Source organism: Heterocephalus glaber, unplaced genomic scaffold, assembly GCF_053883595.1.
Source record: "Heterocephalus glaber isolate CG9 unplaced genomic scaffold, H.glaber_assembly_v1.0 deba00000071, whole genome shotgun sequence".
NCBI lineage: Eukaryota > Metazoa > Chordata > Mammalia > Rodentia > Bathyergidae > Heterocephalus > Heterocephalus glaber.
In genome coordinates, this window is record NW_028258137.1 from 34,432,541 (window position 1) to 34,454,505 (window position 21,965).

Consider the following 21,965-nt stretch of genomic DNA (forward strand, 5'->3'; position numbering starts at 1 on the left):
CCCCTCTAAAATAGAGACTCAGTGAGTGTAGGCCTCGTGCCTATCTTGACCAAAGCTCTTTCCCCAGTTCCTATAACAGAGCCTGGAACAGTTGGGTCCCAAATATAAATTTACTAAATAATGAATTAATGAATAATATGTTACATTCCAGAGTCTCCAGAAACAGGAAGTGTATCACTTTCTAAAGCAGTCAGTTATTTCTTTGGACACTTTTGCCTAATGAAAAGATCTTCTAAAACAGCTCTAATCCTAATGATTCATTTGCATTAGCCCAGGTTGTATCTCTTAGGGTAACATAAGCTAAACTGACAAGCTCTTTCAAAATGCTCCAATTCACAGGTATCATGTCTCTTTGAATCTTTTTTTTTTTATCCATTTGAGACATCTTCATTTCTTCATGTTCATCTCCTAAAAGGAGATAGTAAGGACTGGGGGTAGGAGAGAAGTGGGAAGAGAGACGAGTCAGTAACTCAAAGTCCCACGTACAGTGCATCGCTGACAATTTCACTGGCACTTGTACTTTCAATACGTATTTCAAAGCCAGATGGTCGCTTTTTCAAAATGTGCCTTTCTCAGTCACGTTTGGATACACACATTGAAAACTAAGCCTGTATCCTTGGTCCCAGACACATTTCCATGTGAATGCAACAGGACTCGTTGGTTATAAACTGAATGTCTCAGGCCCTGCCAACCTTGAGATTGTAGAACACTATGGATTATACCAACCAGTGAGAGAGAGAGAGAGAGAGAGAGAGAGAGAGAGAGAGAGCCAAAAGGTTCAGAGCCCATGAGCAATCAACCCAGCAATGGTAGTACTATCCTTGAATGACTAATACTCCTTTGATGTCCTGAAGATAATTAATCTTTATGAGGAATGGAGTTGTGCTTCTCTCGGTTCTGAAGAATCCTACTTAACCAACTAACCTTTTAGTTATCTGAGAGTCGAGATGGAGTGTAGATCAGAAGACTCTTTCCAATACCCTCCTGATGCCTGATTACCAAGCTATGCACCTAGGTGGAATCTACATGCCATGCACCAACACTTCATTAGTAAGGTCCAGCACCCTGAGTGGGCAATGTTCAAAGCACAGGAAGTCATGAGAGAAGAAGGAGTAGATATGTAATGGTATAAGATCTGCTAAGTTTCTACAAGATATAGAATGAAAACAATGGCATGTACAGGTGGAAACTATGCATGCTTGGCTAGTAGGTAAGTTTATTTTCTCCTAAAGTTATTTATTGAATAAGAAGGAGCTGTATTATATTTAAATCAGTGTATCTCATGTTGTAAAAGGTCCTCTCCAATACTTTATTTTTAACAAACATTGCTATTTCAGGAAAAGAAGTTATCCTGAAATAACTTCCACCAGCTGGTTGAGTTGAGATGCTAAGAGGTCAAATGACATAATCAATTAAGAAAGCAGCCAAAGACATTTAAAATGGATTTAGCCATTCCCCCAGAGGGGTATGAATTTACAAGAACAAGTTTTGAATGTTGTAGTACACAAGCCTTTAAATGATTGGTTCAGAAAGCATTATAGTAAGTTGTTAGGGCTGAGAATCATGAATAGTACTTGTGCATTAAGATAAAATTTCCAATGACAGGAGCTGGGGATTTAGCTCACTGCACCTCACAAGTGCAAGGTCCTGAGTTCAATCCCTGGTACCAAAAATAAAAATAAAAATAAAAAATAAAAGTTTCCAATGACAGCACCATTTGCAGATTTTAAAAAGTTTCACATATAGACGGAGAGAAGTATTTTTTTAACCAGTAAAACAGGCAAATTCAATAAGACAACATCACTGCTATAAACATATATGCACCTAACAACACTTATGAAGCAATAACTGACAGAATTGAAAGAAAAACAGACAACTCAACAATAGTTGAGACCTTAAAGACATCACTTTATTTAATGGATAAAACAGACAAAAAAAGAACAAAGAAATAGAAGACTTAGAGAGTATATAAATTATTAGACTCAATAGACCCCTACAGAACTCTATAATCAAAACAACAGAATACACATTCTTCTCAAATATACATAAGCACTCTCCAAGATGCAACATAATATATTAGGTTATATGTCAAGTCTCATCACATTCATGATTAAAATTATAAAAAATTTGTTTTCTTACCACTATAAAATAACATTAGAAATAATTAAAAATAAATTTGAAAAAGTCAAAAATATATGGAAAAGAAAGCACTAAACAATGGGCCAGAAAACAAATCACAAAGAATATTTGAAAATACTTTGAGATGAATTGAAAAATATATAAAACATACAAAAATTTGTAGGATATATCTAAAATAGTGCTTACAGGAAAATTTATCATTGTGTGGCTATACTTCCAAAATTGCTATATAGATTCAATGCAATCCCAACTGAAATCCCAGCAGCATACTTCATGGACCTTGAGAAAACAATCCAAAAATTCATTTGGAACAAGAAGAGACCCAGAATAGCAAAAGCAATTCTAGGAAACAGAGACATGGCAGGGGGTATTACAACCCCCAACTTGAAACTATACTACAAAGCTACTGTGATAAAACCAGCATGGTACTGGCAAAGAAACAGACCTGAAGACCAGTGGAACAGATTAGAAGATGCAGAAACAACTTCAGACACACTCAGCCACCTCATCTTTGATGAAGGAGTCAAACACCCTCACTACAGGAAAAGAAAGATAGTCTCTTTAATAAATGGTGCTGGAAAAATTGGGTTTCAACTTGCCAAAGACTAAAACTAGACCTATATCTCTCACCATGCACTAATCTAAAATTGAAATGGATGAATGATCTAAATATAAAAACAGAAACACTGAACCAGCTGAAACAGAGGTTAGGTAGAACTCTTTGAGACATTGAGGTAGGAAAAGACTTTATGAACAAAACCTCAGTTGCCCATGAACTACCACAAGCAATCAACAAGTGGGATCTCTTTTTACTAAAAAGCTTCTTTACAGCAAGAGAAACCACCAGCAGTGTGAAGAGACAACCCACAATGTGGGAAAAAATCTTCATCTGTTTTTCCTCAGGCAGAGGTCTTCTATCTCGAATCTATAAAGAACTTTAAAAAAAAATCAGACCTCCCAGATTTAAAGGCCCAATCCAAAAATGGGCATCTGAAATGAACAGACATTTCTCACACAAAGAAGTAGACATGGCAAATAAACATATGAAAAAATGTTCAACATCACTGGTCATTCGAGAGATGCAAATGAAAACAACAACGCTGAGATTCCACCTCACTCCAGAAAGAATGGCTGCCATCATGAAATCAATCAACAACAAATGTTGACGGGGCTGTGGGGAAAGAGGAACCCTGCTCCACTGCTGGTGGGAGTGTAGACTGGTGCAACCACTGTCGAAATCAGTATGGAGACACCTCAAAGAACTAGGACTGGAAGTCCCGTTTGACCCAGCTATTCCCCTGCTGGGTATCTTCCTCAAAGTGTTAAAAGAATCATACCACAGTGATATATGTGCACCCATGTTCATAGCAGCACAGTTTGTGATAGCTAAAACTTGGAAACAGCCCAAATGTCCATCAACTGGAGACTGGATAAAGAAAATGTGGGTTTTTATAAAATGCAGTACTATTCAGACATCAAAAATGAGAAATTAGAGACATTTATTGCTAAAGGATGCACATTGAGGCAATACTCTTGAGTGAAATAAACAGGACACACATGTGTAAATACCGAATAGTTTCTCTAGTGTGAGAAACTGAAAGTGTAATTAAGGACTAAAAGGTATAATAGATAATGTGAAATAGAAAGAAAAGGGGCAAAGGGGAGGGGGAAGTGGGAGGGGTAGGGGAAAGGAAAGAGGGGAATGGAATTAATTTGAGAAAATGAAAAAATGGAAACAAAGTCTTTGTAAATAGGGAGGGATGGAGGGGTTGAAGGGAGGGCAGGGGAAGGGGGAAAGAATAAGAACCAAGAGAGTATATAAAGGTGCATATCTCCAATGATGAATGTCATTATATTGTACACCTAAAATGTACCAATAAAAGGATATACAAAAAAAAGGAAATGTATCATTGTAAATGCCTTTTAAACAGAAATATCTCAAGTTAGCAACCTAAATTTCTACACTGAGAAACTAGGAGGAAAAAAGAGCAAATGAAACAAAGCAAGCAGAAGGAAAGGAATAATAAAGATCAGAGTGGAAATCAATGAAATACAGAATGGATGGGCAATAGAGAAAAATCAATGAAATCAAAGGTTGGTTCTTTGAAAAACTTCAACAAAACTGATAAACCTTTACCTCAAATCACCAAGAAAAGAGAAAAAAACCCTCAAACTTCTAAAACTAGGAATGAAAAAGTGGAATTGCCTTGTAGGAAAAGCACAGTATTCATAATTTTTTGTAGCCACTGACAAACTGATTCTAAAATTTATATGGAAAGGTAAAAGAAATCCACAAACTAAATAATTTTGAAAAGGAAGAACAGAGTTGGGGATCAATGCTACCATGCTCCAAGACTTGGCACAGATGTCAGATTTCTTGGATAGTCATCTTTAATCACCTCCAGTCAGTTTGCAACACCTCTCCCTTATATTTCCATAGAATCCTGTGCAGTCCTTTAGCAGGACAAGCATTGCAGTACATAGTGTGACCTCCTTTTGAAGATACAGATGGCTTCTCTCCTTGTACTGCTAGGATCCCACCCAAAACAGAAAGATGGTTAATAGATAATATTTTGGAAGGATGGATGGATGGATGGATAAATGATGACTTTAGAATCCTTTACTTGTGCACAAATGGATGAGGCAGTATGGTTTCTTAGACGGTTACAGAAGGAACACTAAACCGTGAAACTCTGGTGAAGTCACTCACTCACTATTTCTTATCCTTGGTGCCATCTGGAATGTTGCTGAGTTTTAATAGATGATATCTAAATGTCATCCAGGTATGGGTTCTACCATTCTAGGACTAAGTGTGTTCTTCCAGTCATGCACAGTACATTTAACACTGACAGAATTGGCCTTTTATTTTAAAAGTTAAATTTAGTGAAACTATTCATTCAATCTTTCAAAGTGATCAAGCCAGCAGTGTACCTAAACACAATACTCTTTCCCTCTCCAAATCTTTACACAACTTAAACTCAGTCCCTTTGGGCCCTTTTTGTAGAAAATTTACATGACATTCAATCAGTATTCACAACAGATTTTGGTGTAGATAATTTGTTATCCACAGTGTCACCCTGTAAACTGGCCCTAAATTCCTTTTTATAGTAATATAGTAATAACTGATGGGAAAGGACAACGTAGATAGGAATTTATGGGGTCCCTTGGGTTTGACAGATAGTCATATGGGTTAAAAAGCAAAAGACCAAAGAAGGTCTCTTCCAGTCTTTAAAATCATGGATCTTCTTATAAAACCTAGAATTTTTTTCAATGCACCACAGCAAAGAAAATAATTACTTTTCTTTTCTCTCCATTTCTAAGACATTCTAATTCAAAACTGGATTATTTCTTGGAGATTTTCTTAACACAGAAAATAGCTAGATCTATTTCTGAATTTTAACTCTTTTTTTTCTGGGGGGGGGGGACCAGGAATCGAACTCAGGTCCTTACATTTGCGAGGCAGGCGGTGGAACCACTGAGTTAAATCCCCAGCCTCTTAACTCTTTTATTTTTGACCAAGACACCCACTTAACTTCTCATTCTGATGCCAACCATAATAAGTTTTGACCAGGACTTAATTTTCAACATCCTTGGCTGGACAACATGGTGGTTTAAATTTGGACACAGACTCTTGAAATGACTTACTTATCCCATTATTTTAACAATGTTAGTCAATTTTGCATTAGAACATTTTCCAAGGTTGCTGAGAATTACAAAAGCCACTGTTCTGTCATCATAAAAACTATGATCCTCATTAAGAAAAACAGAGAGTTGGCCATTTCTCTATTGGTTTCCTGGAACTCATTGTGTCTTTTAAAAAATAGAATGTGTACAATACTTTCAATTATTTAAAAGTATATTTGCAATAGACCATTGACATTCAGGAGGGATACACCTAATAAATGATTTTTTGCTATACATCTTTTTAAAATCAGTGCCTCTTAGTTATATGGATTAATGGGTTTCATTTTAGCAGATTCATAGATCCACAGAACACACTTCAATCATTTTCACTCTCCAGTTGCTCCACTGCCCAGCCCTTCCCCTTAGTTTACCATTTTTAGGGGATTAAATGCATATAATACATTTTTATCATATTCATCTTCCCTATTTTATTGTTTTCATTCTAGTAATGTCATAGGTTAAATCATCTATATCTCCAATCTACTATACAAAGTACAATTTCACAGCAATTATACAAAGGAATTCTTCTGATTATTATAAAAATTCTTAAAAATCACTTAAAATTAAAATTTTAATGCAAAATATGATTACAGTTTACCATTTTCCTAATTTGAAGTTTCATAGAGAAACACAAAACTACACTATATTAAAAAGAAAAAAGATTTCTGCCTCTGCCTTTTGAGACAACTCCCCAAAAGGCTATTACAAATCAGTGGAGATGCTTTCCATACAAGCATACACCCATTAAAGGATGCCTTTATATTTGGTTGGTATGCTGAGACATATTTTCAGAATTTTAACTACAGCACACACCCCATGTGAGAGGATCTGACAATTCACTGATGAGAACAAGGTGAGCTCCCCAGAATGTTCACACACCAATTCTCTCACTGAAAAACTGAGTGCCTGTGTGCAAATTAAAGAGAGGAATTTGACTGTCTTGCTTCCTGTGAAGTAAAAGGTCAAGGAATTTATTAGTACCACAAAGTTTTGATCGCCCAGAACCATGGCAAGGAATAGTGGCCTAGAACTTCAAGTGGAGCTGCCACTGCCTTCCCAGCACTATGAGGGATCTCCCTGACCAGTGTTATTCCATTACCCAATTCTGGATCAGTCTTTCTCTGGAAGAAAGTAGCTTGAGGATCCTAGGAATTGATCCAAAAAATCTTTTTGGTTTTGGGGAGTCAACCAGGAGTGACATCTGGATGTATCTTAGTATGTGATAGGACTGGTCAAGCAGTGAGATGAGTGAACAAAAAAGAAGAAAGGAAGGGAAGGAAGAGAAGAAAGAAAAAAAGAAAGAAAAGAAAGAGAGACAAGGGAAAAAAAGGAAAGAAAAGAATACATCAAGGCTGGTCTCAGCCGATATGGTGGGGCATCAGGGTATAGGAGGAGGGATGGAGCGAAGGGCCATGGTAAATTCCTCAGCAGTCACTTTAGCAACTCCAACAAAGGCCCCTGCCACGCTCCCAGGTAGGAAAAGAAAATGATGAAGACATCCTTCATGTTTATGCCTCTGCTTCCAATAAGAGGATCAATAATCTCTGACTGTCAGGACTCAAGTAACGAGACTGCCAAACCCAGGACAGAAAATGCCATCCTGGCAAGTAGGCAGATTTTATACAAAAAAAAAATTCAATGAGAGACAGATAGATAGATAGACAGATGGAAGGGAGGGGGAGGGAGGGAGGGAGGGAGGGAAATGCTATGAAGTGTCCAGCTTTCATGGCTTTCTCTTGCTTTCTGTCTCACCATATGATCCCTTCCACTTTCTGCCATGAGTTGAAACAGCATGAAGCTTTCACCACCACCGTGGTCTTAGATTTCCCAGCCTTCAGAACCATGAGCCAAAATAAACATCTCTGCTTTATAAGTTACCCAATCTTGGGGATTTTATTATAACAACAGAAAATAGACTATAGGGGCTACTATGTACTTGACTTTTTCGAAAAACAGCCCTAAATCTTAAAACTCTCTTTCTAATATCTTGCCTGAGATAGCACCCAGAAGCCAAGGATGGACCTCAGCAAAAACTGAGAAGTTGGGCTCGAGTCATCCCTGCTTCTTTATTTGGTTGCCATGATCCAGACCCAGACAATTCTGCTTCTTAACCATCCTTACACCTCATACTTCCTCCCAGCGAATGACAAACCCAGTCCTAGGGTGCTAGAAATGACCTGCAGACCCTGAAAACATCATCCTCCATTGCTACCTGGGAATGTGCATATTTCTAGAACTAGAAACCTTAAACCAAATCAGTGGCCTGTGGTTGAATCAGGTGGGATCCTGTGGATCAGATGGGGAGGTCCTCCTAGGAGGCAGGAACTCTGCCTCCCACAACAGGACATGATCATCTTCTGGGTCCAGATGTCCAGCACTCCATGTTCTTGTTGGTATCTCTGGGCAAAATTATTCTATAAACAAAAAAGGTAATGCCAGTGATTAGAATCAAAAGAGCCCTAAGAACCAGTGAATGCAGAATTTTACTTTGGCAATTCTGCCAAACCATAGGGGCAGAGCTTAAGAGCTCACAAGAGCTCACAGGAACTGTAGATAGCATAGCACACCTGCACCCTCCCTGCAGCCTCCTCCTGTCCTTCTCATCGATGGTTGGGAAAAGAAACTTCTGTAGGATCTTGTGTCTTCAATTCTTCTCAGACACTAGCCCATCTCCCTTTTAAGAAACCACAGGTGGACCTACTGCTCATAATCATTGGTGGGCAATGGCATTTAGCTAGAATTTCTTTCCTATATATAGTTTTTATGAATGCATATTAATTATACAGAATGTTGGGTTTTAATGTGAAATTTTCTATGTGCATATGTAACTGGAATTTAATAACAGATTTTTTGTTTGTGCTATACTTATTTTCTCTATTACCTTCTGTATGCTCAGCTTTCTCATCACTTGCACAAAATATCTGACACCACAATTTAAAAGAGGAAAGGTTTATTTTAGCTCATGGTTTCTGTGGGTTCAGTCCATGGTTGGCTGGTTCCAGAGCACAAATGACATGGTGGAAGGGTCTGGCAGAGGAAAGCTGCTCAAACCATGGCAGCCAGGAAGAAAAAAGAAGGGAGGAGTTGGGGACAAGAATACATCCTTCTGGGTCACCCCCCAGAGACCTACTTCTTCCCACTAGGCCATACCTCCTAATAGAACATTCAGCTAAGAACTCATCAGTGGATTAATCCACTGATGAGTAAGGAACCCCTGTGATCCAATCATCTTGGAAAAGACTCACCTCTGTACACATGAGATGGCAGGAGGGAGCATTTTATATCTAAACTGTAACACCATCTATTTATGCCACCTAGATAGTCCATATGTGAGAGTGAATAAAGTTTCCTTTCTCAAAAATGTATGGAATACATTTAGAGAGTCAATTAAGAAGAAAAATATTAAGTAAGAGCCTAAGAAATTCATAGATATGACAAAAATAATAAAAAATGATTTAGACAGGTTATTTAAATCTAGAAAACCCTCACCAACCCAACCCAAGTCCTACCACAGAACACTGAGGAAAGTCCAAGATCACTTGCTTGCCAGCAGCAGAATGCATCTAGAACATGCAGTCAACTCTAAGACAGAACAGCCAAAGGAGGATGGTGTTGGGCTCCTTTTGAGCAGGATAAAGTCTCAGTAAGGTAAAGGAAAAAGTCCTGGAGTGTCTAAAATCTGGCCAACAGTGAGCCTGTGCTGCGAGTATGTCTGCAGGATTCATACACCTTCAGGAGGCAACACTGAGGATAGGAAAATAGCTAAACTCTGTATTTCAGGGCCTCTTCCTTTTGCAGAGATCTTTCCATGACTCAAATAGAAGCATCTCAGGTCTGGCCTCCTCGATTCAGTTGTCTGGGGAGTAACATGAGTATATGGGAATTGGAACTAAGCCAATAGGGCATGTAATTGTGTACCAACAGAGATCATCACTGGAAGAACAGACTCTTAACCCAACTGCACTGGCCTGGTCTTCAACAGTGACTCCATTTGGGAGAGAAACACAACAGCAGTGGTATTCTCATGGATTCATCATGTTTTTCTTTGCTTGGTGTTTGGACTTAGAAAGGCCTTGTTTCAAAATTTCAGAATGTTTTAAAAAGGGGTGGGGAAATAACTCATTGCAAAGGCCCTGTGTTCAACATCCAATACTGCAAAAACAAAAACAAAATTCTACTCACCCAATTAGAAGTATGTTGGGATCGATGGCATACACTGTAGAAATAAATTTAGTAAATCACAAGGGAACCTAGGGAGAATGGCAAATAGTTCAAATGCAAAAAAAAAAAAAAAAGAGAGAGAGAAAGTAAACCAGTAGAGTGTGCATCAGATGACTGTAGTGTGCATCCCATTAATAACCATTAGTATGTTGCTCTGACGTGGGTGGGGGAGATGGGGCACAGTGTGGCTCTGGTGTGTGAGAGCAGAGTTGTGGGTATACACAGAAGCATTGTACCATACAAGAATTTACTTTGCTCAAAGGCAGGCAATCAAGCTTGGTAGATGTAGGAAAGGAGGAAGAGAGATGGAGAAACAGAAAAATATGAGGTCAGGATGTGACTTAACATTAGGCTGAAGAAGTGGTGTAAGTTGAGATTTGTGCATCTGCTGGCCCCTCAGTGAGCCTCAGTCTCTGTGCCTCTTGTAGTGTGAACATCTTGCTCCAAGGCTTCCACATTTTGGACACACGGCGCCTAAAACACATCATCTAATACAGCTATGGTTTGCTCCTGAAGGTTTATGTATTGGGAGCTTGGTATCTGGTGTGGTGGTGTAAGGTAGTGGAGATTTTAAGAGGCAGGCCATAATGGATGTAGTCAGGATTATAGAGGGATTCACATTTCCATTCTCTCTCCCAGGACTTCCTGGCACCTCCCCTGAATCTGTCTTGCTTCCTTTCATGCCATGTGATCTCCTCTGCACACATTCCACTATTTTATATGCCATCTGCCTTGCAGCCATAGCCAGCACCATATAAGTGCTGACACCATGCTCTTGGACCTCCAGAACAGTGAGCTAAATAAACTTCCTTCCTTTACAAAGTGCCCAACCTTGAGTATTATGTTATAGCAACACAAAACAGACTTAACACTCGATTGACAGAGCATGCTCTTCTCCAACACTGAAGGAAACACTAACAGGGTTGGCTTCATTACGAAAATGGTAAAGAGTTTTGGTCTGAAACCATCTGTAATTTTTTAAACATTTTACAGTCAGAATGAGTGGCTGTTATTACTTACCTAACTCAGTGTAGCAGCTACATTTGGTAGGCACTCATGTCCCTTAACCATTCAACTCTGCAAGCTGAAGGCTGCTTGAAAGGAAAAGTATGGGGAGGGGGCACTTCTGGCCTTGAGAGTGGAGAGTAGGTCATTAACACCCTAGAAGCAGCCCTTGGCAGGAACAGACAGGAAGTTGGTAGGTAAATACACATTGGGGCCTTAGGCATGTGAAGCTACAGCCTGAACCCAACTCTTGTATTTTTAGCATCTATTGTGTTCATCTCACAGCTCAAGAAAAAAATACTTAGTGGACTTAGGGGATCAAACTTCAACATCATCTACAAAGCCATCTTCTCATTTATACCATACAGTCCATAAGCTTTCCAAGGACCTCAGAGAATATGAGAAAGATTTGCAACCTATGATGAAAAGCACTGGCTGTACAATATCCAAAGAAAACTGCAAAATCATAAGTAATATATGTTTGATTAAATGTCTAGAAAATGTAGTATGAGGCTAACACACCAAGCAAAGCTCTAACAAATTCTTGCATTGTTACATACAAATTATAATTACTGCAGGATGTGGGCATTTTAATGTGCGCTCCCTAATGAGCAGTAGGGCAGAGGAGAAAAGCACACAGATATGCTAGGAATGTCCTACAACGGTTCTGACGGTTGTTGCTGGAATCCTTGTGTTCAAGACTAAACTTGAACTCTCCACAGCAGAGGAGAGCGTGTCTTTCTGTCTCACCCTGTCTCCTCCAGAATTATAGATCACCATCTGCAGACAGAAATCTTTTCTGGGGAGAAGATGTCACCAACGTTTTGAATTCAATATTTGCTCTGGCTTTGTTCTACCTTCACAGGAATCCATACTCCTCCGCCAGGGTTCTGTGGAAGTCACAATCTTCCGGGCTGGATTCTGACACTTCAGGCCCCCTCCCCCACATTAGCTTGATATCCAAATGTGACTAGGCAGCTGCTGGTGAGGCTCACGGTGATCAATGACAGCTCCAATCAAAGCCACCCAGATAGGCAGCGCACTCACGGCTCCTTGATATAAAAGGTGTTTTATTTCTCATCCCTTTATTTTTGTCACTGAACGAATGCTTCCCATGTGTGGATTAATTAAAGTGTAAACATTAAATATTGATTGATGCATTATCAGCATGGAGCAGTGGCCTCCCGTCTGATTGATTCCTGCAGTGATTTATTGTCATATTTGGGGAGTCATTTCACTTGATAACCAAGAGGGATCGCCTGCCTCCCCCTCCCCCGACACCGACTCCCTGCCCGTCTCCTTTTCCTCAGTCCCTCCTCTTATTCTGAGGTGACATCTGAGTTTCAATAACTAAAACATCTTCATCTTACTGTTGAGAGGAAGTGTGTGGCCTGACATTTGTTTTGGGTGTGTATATGTCTGTGTGTGTCTCCCAGGCAATTATCAAATCAATTAACAGTATAACACAGAAACTAACAAATCTGCCCTCTTCCATGGGTTTCTGATTCCCAGGGCTGCCCCTACAGAGCTCTGTGAAATGTGATTATGGGCAAATAGCAGGGGCAGGAAGTACAAAATAAGACAAAGAGGAAAAAAAAGAAACTATAGTACTAGTCTTATTTCTTGGAGGGCTGCTTTTCACGGAATAACTAGGAAGTGAAAGGAAATAAAATAACAATCCCTACTTACAAGTGAATATAAGTCTCTAAAGATAGGAATCATCATACCACATTTTATCAGGTTGACCCACATGAAATGGCTGTTTTTATAGGTCAAAAATGACCAAACACTGACAATTTCATAGTGCTCAACCTTATATATTTAAGCTCCCCTCTGAAACAGGAAATGATGGTCTTTGTTTATTCTGTTTCCAAATGAGAAAATGGCACAAAAGGAACAATTCACATTGTAGTTACCTTTTAGTAGGATGTGTTGGCAAACACCGAGCATTAATCTAAATGCAATACATAATTTCCTTACGGAAAACTGATCACACCCTGTGAGGTAGCCACTGTCCTTCTATTCATTTTGTAGATCAAAAAACATGAACAAACAAAACAAAGCTTCAAGTAGCAAAATAAGTCAGCAGACAGACAACTCATGGGACACACCAGTCTAAAGATTCCAACATCCTTACAGTGTGTCTTGCTCCAGGCATCCATTCTTCAAAAGGAGACTCCCAGATGTCCCACAGCTCTGACACTTGGGCAATGGTGTGCATGGTCACAGACCCTCCGGATGGGTTGAAGACTTGGCTTTAAAATCTTCTACCTGTTTCGTTGTTCCTTCTCGGCAGAAATAGGATGCAGATACTGTCCTGACCAGTGTAGAGCAAACATCAAAGGGAAGTATTTGACCTTCCTCTCTAAGCTGCTATTCTGAACAAGAGCCTGAAAGAGTCAGGTAGGCCTGAAAAGAGGGTTCTGGGAGCCCTCTTTGCTCCAGCCAGGGAGTCCAGGAGGGCTTTCCCAGTGTCTTTTGTCACCAGCATCCTGTCAGGATGATGTCCTCAGGGAGGAGAAAGTGTGGTCTCCTGATTAGCCATTGGATTAATTATCAAGTAGATCTAGAACAGGAAGTCAGCACATTGTCCCCCTTCTACTTTCTCCAACCCCAGAAATTCTACCTGGTTGGTCAGGGTCTCCCCGACTGTAGGACCCTGCTTACTACATGCAGTTCTCCAGGTCCCCATCAATGCCACTACCATATTGTATGGATTACACCACCCAGAAAGATGATTCTTCATATATTCATGGACTGGAAGGACCCTCTGCCCGCTCCAGAACCTGTCAGTTCTCCCATGACCCACCCTCTCCCCCTTTTCTTATTAATACATTCCAAGGATGACCTAGACAGAATAAAACATGAATAGCTATTATAGAATGGCTGTGTCCTTTTGAAAGCTTGGTACTCTGCATGATGGCGGTATATAATTATAACTAGTAATTAGTGAAAAAAATATTTATCAGTGATCACAGTCAGAAAATATCCTGATATAAACACACCCCACTATCATGACCTATGCACAAGTTCAGATGAAAATTCCTTCATTTCTTTACTTATATGTATATGTGGATATTGCTGATGGTGGTGGTAGTGGAGGCATTGTTCACTTTCCAGCCTCAGAGTTGAATGTTTGGTTTATTTATTTCTAATGCTATGTTTTAAATTAACCCACTAAAGCTATAAATTGTTCTCTAAATACTACTTTAGCCACATCACATAGCTTCTGGTGGGTGGTACCATTAATTTGTTAAAGGCTACTGATTTCAGTTTTGCTCTAACTCAAGAGTTAACTTGGAAAGATGTTTTTAAACTTCTGAGAAAGAACATTGGTAGCATATTTTCTAGAAATAGTATCTTCATAAATTCTAGGATTAGCTTAACTTCTAGAAATTGTCCTTTTCAAATCAAATCAATTTCATCACCCTTGAAATTCAAAGATCCCGAAAGACTCAATTCACATAATCCCAACCACATAGAGCTGATGTCACTGGCAGATTATACAAGTTCATCATTCTGTTCAAAGCTGCGGAGCAGAGCAAATACACATTTTTTAAGGCCTTTCTACTATGCATGGAGTATTTGTTCTTGCCATGTTCAGTCCTGGCTCTTGATAAAGTTCATTTTCCTAACAATATTTATTGACTGTTTAGCATGTGCTAAGGACTATTCTAGGCAGTGGAAGTACAGCAAAAAATAAATTAATAATAATAATAATAATAATAATAGAAGCTGAAACTCCTTTCTCCTGAGTATTTGCTTAGACAGCTTACTTTCAGATAAATGAGGTCAAATACAGAACAGAGGACCCAGGAATAGAAGAGGGGCCTGGGGTGCAGAGAAAATGCTATGCAGAAGTAGGGGAAAGAGCAAGTCCTCCTCAGGGAGCACTAGAACCACACCTACTAGGGGCCTGGCAATCCCTGCAAGCCTGTTTCACCAGCTCCGTAGAGTACCAATGTTAATGATAGAGTTCTCCAGAGACTCCTTAAGCCCTTTCTCAAGAGCTGATCTTCTAACAACCAGACACCTGCTGGGCACCTACCATGCTTCTCAAAGTTGGGTTTGCAGAAGGGTAAAGTCTTCTGACTCCAAGATCATTCCAAGACCCCAAATTTTTGTTGTTGTTTTCTCAGCAGGACAAGTCTTTGGAGAAGAATCTGTGGAATCTCAGTTGGACTATATATGTGAGTTGTTTTTTGTCTTTTTTTTTTTTTACTGTTGGATATTGAACCCAGGGCCTCATGCATGCTAGACAAACATTCTACCACTGAGCCACCAGGCCTATACATACAAGTCTTGTTCTTTCAACTTTGTTACCACTACCATCCTCATCATTATTTTCAGCATCTCATCAGGAAATGATTATCTTCATTGCTACTGTTTTATAAGCAGCCAGGGACTGTGCTAAACATGATAGATCCATTCCACCCTTTGCCCAAGATGACCATTAAGAAGCTGGTCACAGTGGCACATATCTATAATCCTTGAACTTGGGAGGCTGAGGCAAGAGGATCACTGAGAATTCAAGGCCAGCCTGGGCTACAATAGTGAGTTCAAGTCCAGCTGATCTACATGGCGAGACACTGTCACAAAAACAAATAAATAAATAAAAAAGATGCTGATTCAGACTCGGGACTAGATCTCCTGGGTTTAGATACTAGCTCTGCTTCTTACCAGCTAGGTGAGGTGATGATTGACTGAGTCTCCTGCCCAGTACTGCACAAGAAGTCAATGCCATCCAGGCTGAACCCAGACCTACTACTCCACAATAGTCATGTCTTTCTGCCTCCCAGAGGCTGGCATGTCTTCTAAACAGAGCCCTTGACAAAAAAATTCTAACATCTTCAGAGGAGCACAGGCATCTGCAACTCTACAGACCCATGGATAATATCAAATGAATTTGAAAGTCAAAGTAGGACTAGTAACACATCTGGTAACAGTAGCAAAGAGGAAGAAATAGGCCATATGAGTACTCTGTATATCTCAGGTGAGCCGGGGAGAAATCAAAGATGGCAGCTCTAAGCCATAAGCAGCCAACATGCAGCAGCTGGGAAGCAGTATCCTGGCCCTTGGCCCAGCAAAGGGGTTCTGGACCAGGGCACAACATTAACCCACATACATAGCCAAAGTGTACATGACTGAGGTACTCTCTAAGCAGCAGATCAGTACCTTGTCACTGAGCCTGGAGGTGCTGGCTTAGAGTGATAATAAAAAGGAGGCCCCTTTGGGGTCTATCTTTAAAGTCTCTGCATTCAGTGCACCCTCTTGCATGCACACCACTGCTGGTGCACCAATACACACAGCAGAGAAGCCCAGGAGCCCTTTGTAGAGGGGATCAGGAGGTGTCTTATGTGCTTCACACTGCTCAGGACTCTGCCTGATCCACCATCGACAGAAACACCTCTAAGAGCCACCCACAGGGTTAATCTGAGGACTCGTCCTCAAAGGTTTTCCCCATCCTCAACCTCTATCTCACCTTCAATGAGAGAACAGAATCTCTTTCCCCAGAGAGAATACTTCATGGCACATTCAGTCTGACTGCTTCACTCTTACTTACAAAAGCCATTTTTTAAAAAATCAAATATCTTTATTTCTGGCCTTGGAAGAAAGGAGAATTGAGAGAGCAGCATTCTGATCTCAGTATTCAGTGAGTTCTAAAATTGTGTCCAAATGGCTCAAGGATGATCTCGATGGGAAGACATGGGAACTTGAAAGGTGTATTCTCAGACATCACCCTAGGACAAATGGTCCCTGCATCTCGGGAGGGAAGACTGTGACATTCGATGGTGTCACTTCCCCTGTGGACACATTTCAGACTAACTCACTGCAAGTGAGACTGTGGCTGCATTTATTAAAAAGAGGATTCCTTGGAGGCAAGATGGCTAAGGCTGCTTCTGCATGGTGTACAGGGCCCCTGTTTAACATCAACATGAATTTAGAGGCAGAGGGATGCAAGAAAGTCACTTCTGTGTGGCTCCAAACCCCACAGTTGTGACAGCACAAATCAGGAAAGGGATACAGAAACTCTGTCTGAAGGGTGAATTTAGCTTTATGGAAACAACTTTTATAAAGAGATATGTGAAGGCTCTGTTGGTGACAAACTCCTGGGCTATTTTTTCAAATTGTTATTTAAAAAGAAAAGTATCTCTTATTTTATTTATAAAAAAGACTTCATCATATGAGCTCCATAATTCTACCACTTAGATTTGAAGCCTTAAAAGCTTATCTAGGGCTTCAAAAATGAGGGTTTGGGAAAGAACAGCACACTATTTCTTCTTCTAAAAAATGCCTTTTACATTTTTTAATCAACAAGTACAAGTCACCTCCTAATGTTGGTATGTTATTTCCTAAAATTGCATACAATGGGGTTAAAGAAGTTTGAAAAAAGAGTTTTGAAGTTTGCTAAATGCCCACCATCTCCATAACTGCTCAAATCGGGCTATTTTTTATAATTCCTTTAAATTAAATATCTTTGATAATAAATGCAAATTAGGGAACAATAAATTATAACTTCTAGCCTGACCAGTGACTAATTATATATATTATAATTAACTCCAGTTTCCTCCACAAGGTATTTATCTTAATAATCGCCCCATACCATTAGCATATCTTGAAGGGATTTTGTAAAACAGGGTTTACCATTTGAAGAACCTTGTGAATTTCCTCCCTTGGGCTATAAAAGGGTGCTGAATCAAAAGAGATGAAATTACTTTAAAAAGAAGTTTGGGGTAAATATAAGTTCAGAAACTCAGATTATAGTCATAAAACCCTGATTTAAAAATATTTATCCTAAATATACCCTCTGCCCATCACTAAGAGCCTTTAGGTTCTAAAAATCCACAATTTCCACAAATCTTTTCAAGATAGCTTTAACCCTCCAGAATCCAGTGAGTACATGAATGGAAATGTGGGGTTACGGTGTGAACTGGAACTTGATGGGAACTGGAACATGGTCACTTTTCAGGAAATCCCTGACCCTGATCTATGAAAAGTAACGGGAAGAATCAACTGTTGGTGGTAGCGGCCAGAATGAAAAGGCTGCTGAGTTCATTCCCATAAGACCTGTTCTTACGTATGTTTTAGAAATGCAATTACTTCTCTGACCCACAGAAGGATGAGCTCTAGGAATTATAAATAAGGCAGAGAGAGCCCATGTCAACTTCTTCAGGCCCAGTTATCTGCTGACCTTTTGTAAGAGACAAAGTTTTCCAATTATAGTTGCTGCAGAACTCAGGAATGCTCTCGAAGAACTCATAAAAATGACCCGGAGGTGTCCCTCCTTCGCCTACATTACCCAGGTTTCTTTGAGACCACTGGAGCCTCCTCTTGGGGTCTCTCCTGAGACTCAGGAGTCTTTGGAATGAGCTGTTAAGCCTTTTGATACAGCTGGCAATCCCAGCTCTAGCCACTCTTCTCGCATTTTCCAACTGTCCCTGGGTAATCGTCCAAGGTACTTCGACAAGTTGCAAAAGCCAAAGGCACCATGAAGGTCAAACTGCAATAGAGCATGCCCTGATTTTATCCCAGAGATTGATGCGCAAATCACCTTGATTTCGATTTGGCCCTGGGGATATAAAATGCACTTGCAATCACCGATACCATGTAAGATCAGGCTCAAGTGTGGGACACTGTATTTTACACCCTCAGTGGAGTTTTCCCTAATGCAACCATAAATCAGCCCACAAACAGGGCATTTGGTCCATGTTAACAGAGACAACAGTGAAAAATCAAGGGTGCATAAGGTCGGAGACATTTTTAGAACTTGGGAAGAGTTTTAAATCTTCAGTTTGTATCAGGGCCACCCAGAGGCAAACTTCAGGGGACAGAGCACAGCAGGGGCTTTAAAGAAAGTCACAGAGGAACCAGGGTTACCCAGCAAGAAGTGCATGGGCATGGCCATGTGTGTGCAGAAATTCTATTCTGAGTATTTCAGATGCAAAACCTTGAGGTTAGAGAAAAAGAACACAGAAAGAAAAGTCATTCACATATACATATTCAAATGTGGAAAAGAGAGCAAAGTATAGCAAGAAGAGAGGGGGCAAATAAGCAATCCAATCAGAAAGCCATAGTTTATAAAATAATTTCTAGCAGTAACAGCTATATTGCTCCTACTATGTCTTTCCTGCCTGCCCCTACCAAATGCTTATATCAAACGAATATATTTTAAGAAAACTGTACTTTTTAAACTCACAAGGCCAGCCACCATTGTTCTTATAACCATGTAATAAGGAATACAACGTAGAAGATCTTACTGGTCTTGGAATGTCTAACTCAATACCAGAAAAGGAAGAGTCAGTGGTCATCTTCCCCTGGGCTGGGGACTTAAGCTCAGCTCCATATCCTCCTTAGGAAAGTCACTCTGCTTTCTCCAGCCTCCTTTCCCCTCAACAACACCCACCTCATCCACCTGTGATTGTCCAGTCCATCAGGTGTGTGGCCTCCCTCTGGTGGGGCTGGAAAGAGAAGGCCAGGACCTGTACACCCGTGGGAGCTCCCAAGGAAGAGAGTGGGAAACCTAGGTTGCAAATAAAATCAGAGAGAGAATAACCTGGTACATTCTCTCCAATTTGATATTCTTTTAGAGCTTCAAGATTTCTCCCTTAATCTAAAGTAAGAATAGATCTAATGAAAATGATTCATCTCTTGGTAGTTACACAGATTTCTCCCCAAGTACAACAAAAAACAACAGGCTGACTGTGCAAAAAATAAATAAATAAACTTTGTCCACTTACAGCCAACTAACATTTCTTTCAATTTGAAGGCAAACTACTTCAAAGCAAAGGTGCAATTATGCCTTTTGGAAAATCTCACATTTGTATTTCTGGACATCATTTAAGAATGAGCACAACTATTCTGCTTGGTAGCACATGCCTGTAATCCTGGATCAGCCTCCTGAGTAGGCTGATCCAGGAGGATCACAAGTCAGAAGTGCCAGCCTGGGCAATTTAGGTTCTGTCTCACTAACCTATACAAAACTAACATAAAATACAATAATAAAATAAAATAAAACGGTTAGGGATATAGCCCAGCAGCAAAGCACTTGCTTGGCACAAGGGCCTGGGTTAGATCCCCGTTACAGGAAGGAAGGAAGAAAGGAAGGAAGGGAGGGAGGGAGGGAGGGAGGGAAGAGGAAAGGAAGAAGAGAGGGAGGAGAAAAGAAAGAGAGAAGGAAAGAAAGAAAGGAAGAAAGAGAGGACAGAGGGAGGTAGGGAGAGAGGCAAGGAGGGAGGAGAGAAAGGAAAGGAAAAGAAGAGAAGAGAAAAGAAAAAAGTGGCAGAATTGGATCTTAAGTCAAAGCAGAGAGATCTGACATCACTCTTGGAAATTACTCCTAGGGCCATGCTGGCTAAGCTGAAAGCCTGTGTCTCAACACACTTACATTCTAAGATTTGCTCTTTCTTTCACTTACAGTGCAAAAATACACACCATTTCCTTTTTTTAACCATCTTTTCTCTGTTGGTATCTTATCAAGGTAAGAAAATAAGTTACTAAATAAAACTTTAGCATTATGTTTAGAAAGGGGAAGAAAACAGTGACGCACATTCTTAAGGACTGACAGCAAGTTTATGTTTCTGATATCTGGCTTCATTGTATCCAGATTAAACCTGCCAACAGTTTTACATAATTTTAAAAAAACACACAAAACACAAAGATAAGAATAAAAGGAAGCTCCTTGCTGCACTGTGCCCAAGGTCAGGATGTCAATTTAAAATAACACAAAAAAGGGAAACAAAGTAGAAATCTCCATTCTCTTTCCAAAAGACAAGGCCACATTCTGGTTGGGTTCCCAATCTCTTAGATGCCCACGCCACTCTCCCAGCGCCCAGAAAGGCTTCAGGGTGTCTGGGCACATGTGCGCATGCTGAGCTATGCCTAAAAAGCAAGAAGCTTCTCACCAAGCAGTCCCTGTTGACCCAGCTCAGTGGGTGTCCAAAATGGAATCTTCTGGTTCCAGGCAAAAGGCATTTCTGAGTAGTGGCTGCTGGAGAGAAGAAGCAGACAGCATGTGGAGGAGCAGCCATAGGTTGCAAAGGTCCAGGTGGCCCAGGATCAGGCTCTGTGCTGAGTCTCTTACCTTCGGCCTCCGGGGAAACTGGGCAGTTAAGAGCTGTGACTGGGCAATATACCTTTTTCTTTTTGCCATGCACAGCAGATGCCATTCTTTTTTTTCTTTTACTTATTTACAATTTTACATATCTACTTATCAACGTATCTTCCATCTTTACAGTTACAAAATTATTTCAAAATGTGAGACAGTGGCAACACTGGATTCCCTTCAACACACACTTTGCAGCATTGATTTGTTTTCTCCTTTTAAAGGCAATTATTTACCCCAAACTAAACCATGCTGAAGGCCTCAGAGGAAAATCATAGAGAAAAAGAATATTTAAACAGAATTTTTACATAAGCCTTAAATGAATCTGTTTCAGTAACTCAAATAAATAGTATTTTATTATTTTCTAAGCTTCCTGTGCCACAAAAAAGAAAATAAAACAAACCAAACAACCCTCACTGACTGTACCTTAAAACGCTCTGACGTCTGTAAGCAGCAATATACCTCTTTGGAGGCTGCAGGAGATAGGCGGGAGGCAGGGAACGTGCATAAGTCAGCTGCCCTGGAGACCCACAAGGTGCAGTGGGCCATCCTCTGAGCCCTTCGTCTTGTCCTGACCAGCTTTTCCCCAGGGGATATCAGGGAGGCTGTGTAGGGAGGCTGTGTAAGGAAGCTGGTGCGATCCAGGCTGATCTCTGCTACTGTGAGCCTTGGGACAGCCTGGGAGTTAACCTGTTGGGCCTCAGATTCCCTACTGGGGAGTGATGACCTTGTTGGCCACAGTGATGTGCTGATGGCCTGCCTGGGCATCCACTAGGCTCAACCACCTGCAAGCTTTATGGGGGCAGGGGTGTGA

General features: G+C 40.3%; 1 protein-coding gene across 1 annotated transcript in view; it reads right to left on the reverse strand.

The window, feature by feature from the left end:
* Nucleotides 1–1,887: 1,887 nt before the first annotated feature.
* LOC106009684 (uncharacterized) overlaps nt 1,888–21,965 on the reverse strand; it is a 59,313-nt gene continuing 39,235 nt past the window's right edge. Inside the window, exon 6 of the mRNA XM_087206061.1 lies at nt 1,888–8,237. Coding sequence (XP_087062187.1) covers nt 8,079–8,237 — 159 coding nt within the window. The 3' untranslated portion in view covers nt 1,888–8,078. The remainder of the gene's footprint in view (nt 8,238–21,965) is intronic.